The sequence below is a fragment of the Zootoca vivipara genome, chromosome 14, assembly GCF_963506605.1.
Source record: "Zootoca vivipara chromosome 14, rZooViv1.1, whole genome shotgun sequence".
NCBI lineage: Eukaryota > Metazoa > Chordata > Lepidosauria > Squamata > Lacertidae > Zootoca > Zootoca vivipara.
Window position 1 is genome coordinate 1,942,950 of NC_083289.1, and position 12,154 is coordinate 1,955,103.

At 46.4% G+C, this 12,154-nt stretch overlaps 1 protein-coding gene across 1 annotated transcript in view; it reads left to right on the forward strand.

The window, feature by feature from the left end:
- Positions 1-12,154, forward strand: part of CHRNA7 (cholinergic receptor nicotinic alpha 7 subunit) — an 87,985-nt gene that overhangs the window by 6,810 nt on the left and 69,021 nt on the right. Inside the window, exon 2 of the mRNA XM_035103153.1 lies at positions 2,588-2,727. Coding sequence (XP_034959044.1) covers positions 2,588-2,727 — 140 coding nt within the window. The remainder of the gene's footprint in view (positions 1-2,587; positions 2,728-12,154) is intronic.

Below are 12,154 nucleotides of genomic sequence, written 5' to 3' on the forward strand. Positions count from 1 at the left end.
TCAATGACTTGGATGATGGGCTTGAGGGAATCATAGCTGCCAAGTTATCCCTTTTTAAAAGGGATTTTCCCTTATGCTGAATAGACTTCCTCGTGAGAAAAGGGAAAACTTGGCAGCTATGGAGGGAATCCTGAGCAAGTTTGCAGATGACACCAAATTGGGAGGGGTGGCTAACACCCCAGAGGACAGGATCACACTTCAGAATGACCTTAACAGATTAGACAACTGGGCCAAAGCAAACAAGATGAATTTCAACAAGGAGAAATGTAAAGTACTACACTTGGGCCAAAAAAATGAAAGGCACAAATATAGGATGGGAGACACCTGGCTTGAGAGCAGTACATGTGAAAAGGATCTAGGAGTCTTGGTTGACCACAAACTTGACATGAGTCAGCAGTGTGATGCAGCAGCTAAAAAAGCCAATGCAATTCTGGGCTGCATCAATAGGAGTATAGCATCTAGATCAAGGGAAGTAATAGTACCACTGTATTCTGCTCTGGTCAGACCTCACCTGGAGTACTGTGTCCAGTTCTGGGCACCACAGTTCAAGAAGGATATTGACAAGCTGGAACGTGTCCAGAAGAGGGCAACCAAAATGGTCAAAGGCCTGGAAACGATGCCTTATGAGGAACGGCTTAGGGAGCTGGGTATGTTTAGCCTGGAGAAGAGAAGGTTAAGGGGTGATATGATAGCCATGTTCAAATATATAAAAGGATGTCATATAGAGGAGGGAGAAAGATTGTTTTCTGCTGCTCCAGAGAAGCGGACACGGAGCAACGGATTCAAACTACAAGAAAGAAGATTCCACCTAAACATTAGGAAGAACTTCCTGACAGTGAGAGCTGTTCGACAGTGGGATTTGCTGCCAAGAAGTGTGGTGGAGTCTCCTTCTTTGGAGGTCTTTAAGCAGAGGCTTGACAGCCATATGTCAAGAATGCTTTGATGGTGTTTCCTGCTTGGCAGGGGGTTGGACTGGATGGCCCTCGTGGTCTCTTCCAACTCTATGATTCTATGATTCTATGAATTCTATGAATTCTATGATTCTATGAATGTCTCCCACTGTTCAGAGGATGTACATGGAGAAAGCACTTGAGAAGAGATGGCTATGTTGTTTGGATAGTGAAACGTCTTCTCACAACTGTAATCCTGTACAGACACAATGCATGCTAATAATGTGGGACCTTCACTTGGTCCAAAATGCAGTGCCCAGGTTGCATTCAGAACTCTTATAACTCCTGTTTTAAAACTGCTGCATTGGCTGCCAGTTGGTTTCCAAGCCCAATTTAAGGTGCTCATGCCCCAAATATCTGAAAGGTTGCTTCCTTCCCTAGAGGCCTTCTTGGGTGCAGAAGCGCTGGTGGTGGTCCAGGAGATAGGGCATTCTCTGCTGCAGCCCTTAATTGTAGGATTCCTTCCCCATAATGATTGTGATCCACCCTGGGAGCTTATAGGGAAGGGCTGGTAATAACGCAGGTTAATTACAACAGCTGCAGCAGCAACCCAGAGAAGTGAGCTTTGCAGAGTCTACAGCAGCAGCAACTGGCCACCTAAATATTTAGTATCATGTGCACTTGTGAGAGCTGGCTCTGTTTCCTTTCCCCTGAATAATGTACACTTTGTCCAGACCCTATTGGATGGATTTATAGAAGCCAGGATGATTTCCTAAATGTATCTTGACAGGTCATTTTGACTCTAGCCAAACTCATACTCCCACTCTTGTCTAGGGCTCTTTTTGCCGGTAATTCCCAAATTATCTCTGGCTGAAGGCATACTTTGTGTTCCCTGGTCATCCCCACTGGACCTCGGGGGGTGGGGGGTGGGGAGAGATTAGCTTGTAATATATTCTTGGCTGCAGGAATAAGAAATCTCTCCCTCCTCCCTCTCTCTGTGTGTCTATATCTATGGTTGGAGTCTTCTTCATCTGTTTAAAGCCACGGCATCATATCAAACCCTCATCCTTGATACAACTCTCAATTAAATATAGCTTTGTGCCTTTCCAAAGATGCCTGATTTAGAAGGGCCAAGGGAGTGACCTGGTCCTAGGCAGATCTCTCTCTCTCTGTGCTTTGAACTAAAGCAAAATTAAAAGTCCACATCCAGATTCTGCACCAAGAAAAGATGACTAGTGAGCTTTGGGACTGAGCAGGGATTTGAATCCAAGTCTCCCTATTCATTGTAATCACTACACCACACTGTGTCTTATTACTCTCAAGGGTAGATGCCAGGCTAGACTGAGAAGCAGTGGATTGCCTGAGGCAGTCTTTGCCAACCCTGGCAGCCTCCATTTGTTTTGCTTGCACTGGCGCTGATGGGAATTGTGGTTCAAAACACCATGGTGGAAGCACACATGACATTACCTACAGAGTGCTTTGTGGAGTTGAGATTTAAATGGAGCCTTTCTGGCTCAAGGGTTGCACTCTGAGCTCTTGCCTGTCACCATATCTCAGTAAGATTATTCAGTAGCATGACAATTTAGCTCTTTGGCTCTACCCACTGCTGATTTGAGCAGAGTTTTGAACATGTCAATGACATTGAGTTGACAGTGACATTTTTGTAAACTCCTCTCTATTTGCCTCTGTTTCTCCAGTGTCCCTGCAGGGGGAGTACCAGAGGAAACTCTACAAGGAACTTCTGAAGAATTACAACCCTTTGGAAAGGCCTGTGGCCAATGACTCCCAGCCACTCACTGTCTCCTTCAGCCTCAGCCTCAGGCAAATCATGGATGTGGTAAGTCTTTTCATTTGTATAATTCAGATCTCAATGACTGATAAGGTCTTATGTAGTAGAAGGTTCACTGGCAAACACTGGAACCAACTCCAGGGGGCCGTGGGTGGTTTGGCACCCACAATAATACATTTGCATGTGTAGACCTTTTAACCACCCCCAAATAAATTCAGACAAGATTCAAATTTTTGGTTTGGTTTTTGGCAGAATTTAGGCCACAAATTTATTGATTACAATCAAGTGAGTGGCTGCATAGGCTCTGGTTCAACTAGCTCCCTGCACCCTTGCAAGCAGCGCTGACCCAGGGCACACTGTAGGTTAGCCTTGGGTAAACACCCGGCTTAGTGAAAGGCGGTGTTCAACCAGTCCACCAGCCAGATGCCCCCCTGGACTCTGGCTCCAGACACAACCCCTCTAAGGGAAGACCAACCAAGAGTCCCAGGATTCCTTTAACGAAATACCCAATGCATAGGGTTGGCTAGACCGCTCTGCCACCCCTATTACCTGAACCAGAGCCTATCCACAATCTTACAAGTTGTGACGATTTGCTACACGGCAGGTGAAACCCAAATGGCACCAGCCAATCAGCCAAGTGGGGAAATTCCTGCTGTGCCCCTGTCCCAACGACAGATGACACACGATGGCATAGCAAGGTCATGCGTGCAAGCCCTAAATATAGGGAGAGGTGGGCAGATGTTCCGATGCACTGGCCCCAAAGAGGAAGCTCAGAGACACGTGCATGGGCTTAAACAGAGGTCCCTTGATAGACTTTAGCTGGCACCCCATTGGTCTAATTGCACCCAGCATCAAGGGACCTCCAATAGGGTGTTGTGGCTATCCAAACGTTTCCACCCACAACACAGGGTCTGGTTGCCAGGTCGCACTGCAACACATGCCCTCTTGTTAGGGAGGACCCAATTTGTGGGGCTGGGCCCACACAAAGTTGAAGCCCTTCATTGCAGTCACCCACAATTTTTGGTGTGAGGTGGCACGAACGAGTATCCTGGCAAATATACAGGTTAGTAGGCAGTGCAAAAAGCTACACAGGGAAGGTTCTCTTTGTTTGTCAAAATGAACAAGCATGGTCTCTTGTCATTTCTCAGGCCTTGAAGTATTTAATTCTGCTCTGATTAAAATCCCCTCTAATGTTATCATTTACAATCCAGTCTTCCATAGCTGAGTTTAAGATGTTTTAGTCAACAGCGACTAGGTGGATAAAATCAGGTTAGGATTGGAGTAGGCTGATGGATGCAAACTAAAATGTTGCTGCCTGGCTCATAAATGCAAGCCAACCATTTCCCTTTCTTATGACTACTAAGGATCATACTCCTTCAAGGTTAACTACTACACCATGAAGGTGCCCTGGCTCATTGGTAGAGCTGATAACTTGCAGGTGGAAGATCCCAGGTTCTATCCCCAATGGCAGTTCCAGGGGTGACTGGAAAGACTCCCTGCCTGAAATCCTGGAGAGCTTCTGCCAGTCAGTGCAGGCAATATTGATCTAGATGGACAAAAGGTCTGACACAGTGTGTTTTATTTTATTTATTAAATTTATATACCGACTTTCATCAAAAGATCTCAGGGTTGTTCACAGAATAAAATACAAGATAAAACACAAGTAAATAATTAAACCAAAACAACAAAACTATAACACCCCTCCCACAAACACATTTAAAAGGCTGTAGAATATTAATCAGCTTAAGACCTGGTGAAAGAGGAACGTTCTGGTGCCTAAAAATATATAATGAAGGGACCAGGTGAAGCTCCCTGGGGAGAGCATTCCACAACTGGGGAGCCACTGCAGGCCTTTCGCCCATTCTTGCGTTGCCACCCTCCGGACCTCACTTGGAGGAGGCACAGAGAGAAGGGACTCAGGTGGTGAACGCAGAGTCTGGGATGGTTTATATCAGGGGTGTCAAACTCAAATTCATCGGGGGCCGCATCAGCAGTTTGGTCACCCTCAAAGGGCCGGTAGTATCTGTAGGACTATGTGTCCACTCTTTACTATCATAAATTATTGTCACTGCATTCAATTATTACTGTTTTTTGTAATAATGTAAGTAATAACTAACATAGTCAGAATAATGGCAAGTAGATATTCAAATGTACAATTATTGTATAATTTATTGAAAAATGATTTTTGGTAACTGCACTGGGTGGTGGAGGCTCGCTAGGGTTTCATGCAGGAGCTTTGCAGAGCTACTGGTACCTGGAGATGCTGGGGTCCTTCTGCATGCAGGACAGATGTTCTGCCAGTGAGCCACCACCCTTCACCAAAGGGACTGGCTGAGGTTGACTCACTGGAGCTGTTCTCCTGGTTCCAGGGTTTAAGGGCCAGAAGTATAAAGCAGCATCCTACCGTGTTTTCCCTTTTTTAAGACACCGTCTTATAACTTTTTTTCCTCAAAAAAACACAGGGTGGCTTATTTTCGGTGGGTGTCTTTTTATTATTATTACTGCAAGTGGTTCCAGCAGCACGCGCAGAGGTTCATCTGGACCTGAGTCTTTTTTTCTTCTTTTTGGTACCAGGTGAAAACATTGTATTACCCCAGACTTTTTAGATGTGGTTTTATGACCATGTTACTGCTGATTTTTTTTTATAAAAAATGTGTTCTCCTTTAAAGTTGGTTTGAATGAGGCTCGGGGTGCTCTGCGTGCGCTGCTGGGTGTCGACCCAAGCCCCTGGGAGCCGGCAGGAGGAGGAGGAGGCTTGCTGGGTTGTCACCCAGCAGCGCGCGCAGAGCACCCCGAGCCTCCGGCAGCCAGCAGCAGCAACGCTCCCAGAGACTCGGGGTGCTCCGCGCGCGCTGCTGAATGACGACCCGACAAGCCTCCTCCTCCTCCTGCCGGCTCCCAGAGGCTTGGGTCGGCACCCAGCAGCGTGCGCAGAGCGCCCCGAGTCTCTGGGAGCGTTGCTGCTGCTGGCTGCACTTTGAATCCTCCTGCTCCTCCACGCGGCACTGCTGGGTGCTTTGTCTGTGCTTCCAGGCGCCGAGCCGTGGCAGGAGGAGGAGGATCCAAAGTGCTACAGAGCACTGCTGCGTCGCAGAGGCTCGGGACTCTCCGTGCGGCGCTGCTGGGCGCTGACCTGGCATGCTGCCTCCTCCTTCTGCTGTGGCTCGGGGCGCTCCACGCAGCGCTGCTCCAGCCGCCTTTCTACCCCCCCCCCAGGTCCCAGCTGTTTGTCGGCGCTTTGTCGGCACGGCGCTTCAGCAGCAAGGTCCCGCTGCTGGGTCCCGCTGGCTGGGGCGCTCGGCGGGCCACATGACGAGGTCTGGCGGGCCGGATTTGGCCCCCGGGCCTTGTGTTTGACACCCGTGGTTTATATGGAGAGAGCCTGTCCTTGAGGTATTGTGGCCCTGAGCAATTTAAGCCTTTAGAGGTCAAAACCAGTAGCTTGAACTGGGTTCAGAAGCTAATTGGCAGCCAGTGCAGTTGGCCAGGATCAGTGCAATATGTTCAAACAGTCTCTGCACTAGCTGAAATTTCTGAACCATCTTCAGAGGCAGCCCTACATATAACACGTTGCAGCCATCTAACCTAGAGGTTACCAGAGCATAGACAACAGTAGTTAGTAGCCAAAGTTGATGGAAGGCAATCTGTGCCAATAAGGCCACCTGAGCCTCGAGCGACAGCAGAGGATCCAGGAGGACCCCAAACTACGTACGTGGTCCTTCAGAGGGAGTGTAACCCCATCAAGAACAGGCAACCTCCCAGCCATCTGGTCTGGGGAACCAGCCTCTACTAGTGCCTCAATCTGATCAGGACTGAGCTCCCATTCAGTCCACTGTATGGCAGTTTCCAATTTTTTCTGGACCATACCAGGTGGCATGGGTGTAGCCAGGATTTTTTTTGGGGGGGGGAGGCAGGCATTATGTTAGGAGGGGAGCAGAATTGAGTTACTTGCAATGCAACTGATCAGTTAGTTAAATATTTTTATTTATTTACTTGATTTAGGGGGCAGTTGCCCCCCCTGCCCCCTGCCGACACCCATGCCACCTTATGAATGCATTGGGCCATAATAAATTCTCCATTGTGCACCTTTAGAGTAAGATTACCAGATTTCCCCCCAAAGAATCCAGGAACACTTTTTTTTTAAAAAAAAGGGGGGGGGACATATTTTTTAAAAAGGTTTTTTTTTAATTAAAAAAAGAAGTAATATCTTCTCTTTTATGGTCTCCTCTGTCACACGGACTTCCTCTGGGCCCCGGCCTGCTCTCTTGGAGTGCTAGCTGCCGTGGAGGAGGCTCAGGTTGGGCCTTGGCTTGGCCACATGTCCTTGCCCTCCTGGTGCTCTCCTACGTCTTCTCCTCAGCAGCGGCAAGGTTGGGGCTCCCCTCTTTTTTCTCCTTCCTCTTTCTCTCTCTCTCTTTCTTCTCCTTCTCCTCTTCTCCTTCTGTGTGCATCGGCTCCGGGGGTTTCCTGGCCCCAGAGCACCACTGGGCAGTTGGCTGGGTGGCTGGACACTCTCACTCCCGGCTCAATTTAGGTCGAGTGTGTGTGTGTGTGTGTGTGTGTGTGTGTGTGTGTGAGCAGTTCCCCCAGTTGATGCGCCGGGCGTCTCCGGTTCCCCCTCAGCAGTCTCAACAGCCCAGAGCCAGCCTGGTAGCGTAGTTGGCTCTGGCTGGCTTCAGGAGCAACTCGATGCTTGGCATCTGCCATTTTGTCTTGTGCCATTGAACCAATCACGCAACATTCAATCCCTACTATAAATCTACAACACTTAAAATATAAATCCGGGGACATTAAATGAAATCCAGGGACATTCCGGGGACAGATTTTGTCTGGGGACAGAGTTGTAAATCCGGGGACTGTCCCTGGGAAACAGGGACATCTGGTAACAATACTTTAGATGCCTCCTCTCTCCTCCATTTCTGGTTTATGGCTTTAAAGAAGACTGTTAAAACATTGCATTTCAGTCCTCTGGCTTCTGCTCTGTATATTCCATAGCAAATATTCCTGTGCTTTAATGGCAAGGCAATAAACTTTCTGTTATTTATAGGATGGATTAAGCTATTTTGCTCCTTTAAGTAGAACATTTTGCTGGTGGGGGGAACAATCTAAGAAAATTGATTAGAGTTATATAACTGTTTTTGTTGTCTAAAGCTGTGAAATTGTTTTTTCAGACACTTTGGGAAAATCCACTCTTGAAGTTTTTCCTCCCAGTGTGACACTAATAGAAATTCTGCAGTTGATCTGTTTGATATGTGAATGGCCAACAGGCAAGGGCAACTTCTGGTGATTCCGTATTCTTGGGTATATCAGACATAGGATTGCAAAATTTAACAATAGCCACAGTAGATGGAAGTCAAAGGCAGGTTGTCAGCTGATTAGGATAATACTCTGCACCTACTTATTTATCTGGAGAATTTTTATTCCACCACCATTCCATTGTCAAAACAATGCTCAAGTTGGCGCACAACATATTTAAACCCCCTGAAAGGCACCTAAGTTTCATGATGCACTTCATAAAATGCATTAACAATGGCATCTTTTGCATACTAAATTGAGCAGGTGGCCAAGCATCAGGGATGCAGGAAGCTGTGGCCCTCCAGATGTCAGACTCCAACTCCTATCAGCCCCACAAGCATAACCAATGTCTAGGGATGATTGGACCAATAGTTCAACATCTTCCCCATCCCAGCCATGCACAGGGGTAGCAACAGATACATTTTAAAAAGTGCCACAGGGTTCTGTATTGGGCCCATTGTTGTTCAACGTCTTTATAAACAGCTTAGGTGAAGGGATTAAGGGGATGCTCATCAAATTTGCAGATGACACCAAAATGGAAGGGGTAGCTAATGCCACAGAAGACAGAATAAGGATACAAAATGACCTTAACAGATTGGATAACTAGGCGCAAGCTAACAAAATGTATTTCAAAAGGGACAAATGTCAGGTTCTGCACTTAGGCAGGAAGAACCAGATGCACAAATATAAGATGGGGGATACTTGGCTTGCTAGCAGTACATGTGAAAAGGATCCAGGGGTCTTGGTGGACCAGAAGCTGAACATGAGCCAACAGTGTGATGCAGCAGCAGCAAAAAAGAAAAGAAAAGAAAAGAAAAAGCTATTGCTATTCTAGGCTGCATCATATCAAGGGAAGTACAGTAATAGTCTCACTCTGTTCTGCCTTGGTCAGACCACATCTGGAATACTGTGTCCAATTCTGGGCACCGCAATTTAAGAAGAATGTTGACAAGCTGGAACGTGTGCAGAGCAAGGTAATCAAGAGGATCAAGGGTCTGGAAACTAAGCCTTATGAGGAACGGTTGAGGGAGCTGGGTATGTTTAGCCTACCTTAAAATATCTCAAGGGTCATCACATGGAAGATGGAGCAAGATGTTTTTTAAGCTCTGGTGTGTGGAACTTGAACCAATGGCTTCAGGCTACCAGAAAGGAGATTCTGACTAAACATCCAGAAGAACTTTCTGGTGGCAAGAGCTGTTTGACAATGGAATTCTCTCCCTTGGGAGCTGGTGAACTCTCCTTCCTTGGAGGTTTTTAAGCAGAGGTTGGCTGGCCATCTATCATTGATGCTTCAGCTGAGATTCCTGCATTGCAGGGGGTAGCACTAGACCACCCTTGGGATCCCTTCCAAGTCTTCAATTCTATGATTCTAAAGACAAGTTTTAGGAACAAATTGAAGTGGAATGTAGCATAAAGGTAGCCCTGACCATCAGGTCCAGTCACGGATGACTGGGGTTGTGGCGCTCATCTCGCTCTATAGGCCGAGAGAGCCAGTGTTTGTCTGCAAACAGCTTCCGGGTCATGTGGCCAGCATGACTAAGCCGCTTCTGGTGAACCAGAGCAGCACACAGAAATGCTGTTTACCTTCCTATTTATCTACCTGCACTTTGACGTGCTTTCGAACTTCTAGGTTGGCAGGAACAGGGACTGAGCAATGGGAGCACACCCCGTTGCGGGGATTCGAACTGTCAACCTTCCGATTGGCAAGCCCTAGGCTCTGTGGTTTAGACCACAGTGCCACCCGCATCTCCCAAGGAATGTAGCATAGCAGTCCCCAATAATTCAGCATTTAAGATCCCCCAAAGTAGAATCCATTGCTAGCCATAAACTTCCCAATTACTTTCTCTCTCTGCTTTGCATACTTAGAAGGAATCATTGACTAGATGACTTGCCGTATTGCCTACCTCCTCTGACACAGCCCCTGCTCCATCGCTCACCTGATTTTCTCATAGCAAATGTCCTTTGGCCTTCTCATTCCTTCATCCCCTTGCTTGTTAATTCACAGCTAACTCAGCACAGCTGGATGTGCCAGGCATTTGCATGGATGAGAATGGCTTCTGTGGGGAAAATGCCCCTCTTCAAAAGGAGAAGAGAATCTGGAAAAGCAAACCATTGCTAAAGTAGCAGGCAAATTTGGCACTGGAACCCAGAAGATATATAAGCTGCTTATCAAAACTCTGCAGCCTCTCCTACTTACAGTAGCCTTAGGAGAAGCTCATCAAATCAACATTGTTCTTTTAATTGTTTGAGTTTTGTAAGCAGATTGGAGCGGGGGGGGGGGGAGCCTATCCTCCCTATCCCCCATTCTATTTTGAGATTGTTCCCTTGTGAAACCTTAATCCTCCTCAATTTGCCACCACACCAGGAAGAAGGCTCAAGACAATGAAATGTAGGTATTTTATTAAAATTTAACAACTTGAGGACCTGCAAAACAAAATTGATTAACCAAATTCAATCAATGTAACCAAATCAAATTAAGTTTGTGCAGGTGGTTTTCAATAGATGGGAGTAGTTCAACCCACATCACCTGTGCATGTTAACAGCTACAGTTGGGGTGTATGAGCCCCCCAGGCACATCGTGTCTCCCTTGGCCAACATTCACCCCATGTGTCTGCCTGGTCAGAGGGCACCCCTCCCCAGCAGGCCTCCCTGCAGGCCATGCCCAACAAGAGCAACACTACCTCAGGTAGGATTAATCTTTCCTTAAAAACTCTCACTTGCCTAGTCTACATGCCAATTAGTGTGGAGGAGGCAAACAAGAGAAGACCCAAAGCCAGTCAGGACCCACCCCCTCAAATTCACTACTCAGCCCCTTGGAAACAGACTACTTGCCTTAAGGTCCACACTGCAAAATGGGGGTCAAATTAAGAAGAGGAGAGAGTACAGGTGGAGTAGGCTTAAATCCCCTGCCCTGCCTCTCCCCATTGGGCAAAATTGCCCTCGGGCAATAACGGTCTCCATCTTGCCTCTTCTTCCAGGAGAGGATGGGTGTGAAAAATTTGCCCCCCCCCCAAATAGTGGGATGGCATTCTTAGGAGGCAACTTGAGATTTATCCATTTTGTTGTTGTTTTTTAAAATTCAAACATATTTCTAACTAATGGTCTATCCCAAGCAGTTAAATATTCTACAGGCACAACTTTTTATAAAGCATTATCAATAATATTTGGAATAAATGCACTTTTCCTTCATCCCTCATGGGAAAGATCACAGGGTTGTTTTATTCTGGAATGAAATTTATCAGGAGTTATCAAAGAATACTAAAACACATATTCAAATTTATTCCCAGTTTTCCCTACTAAATATGTGGAAGATATTTGAAGATATTTTTCCAAAAGGAACTTTTGACATGGATGCTGCCAGGAATTCTGTAGCACAGCAGTGTAAGCTATTTTTAAAACTTGATTATATCCTTATGCTATAAATATACCTGGAATTTGGTTATTGCAGAAAAAAGTAACACATAAGTTACTGGTCTCTAAGGGACAGGAAGTTTCTGATAAATTGCATTCAGTATGGGGGGATTTTGTTTCATATAGTTTTCAGATTTGCAGGTATCTCTCTCGGTGCCATGGAGAGAAATATGGTTGTCATGTTTTTAGGTTGGATTTTATTATGTAATATCTTTAGGTTTTGCACACCGCACCTTTAGTTGGACGTATTATTGAGAATTTTTATTGTTTACCTGTGCTTCTATAGTAATTGAAAAACTTATAAATATATATTAAAGAATAATAATACTAATACAAAAACCTGCATTCGAGATACAACTTAGACTTCATAGAGCAGAAGACCCAAGACGAGGGTCACCCATGAGGATTTTCATTGGTTTTGCTAATTAGCAGCTCACATGGCTAGGGCTGGCCCTGTCATTGGGCGGAGTGAGGCAGGGGCCTCAAGCGGCAGATGCTAGGGATTGTGGCAAGAGCCCACCATTCAGCCTAACTTCACATGAACTAGCCTGCTCTGTGCTCCTTAAGCTAACTACACAATAGCTGTTGGTAGGGTGCTGTTGCTCAGCTGCCCTCAGAAGGCCAAACATGTCCTGGTGGTTCCTGAGAGGAGATCTCTGTGCAGTGGGGTTGCAGTGGCAGTGCCAATCCAATGCTCCTGTGGACACACCTGCGCCATGCTGAGGTCGCTGTACCTCCCCTTCTCCCTCTCCAGAATAGGAATAGGAAT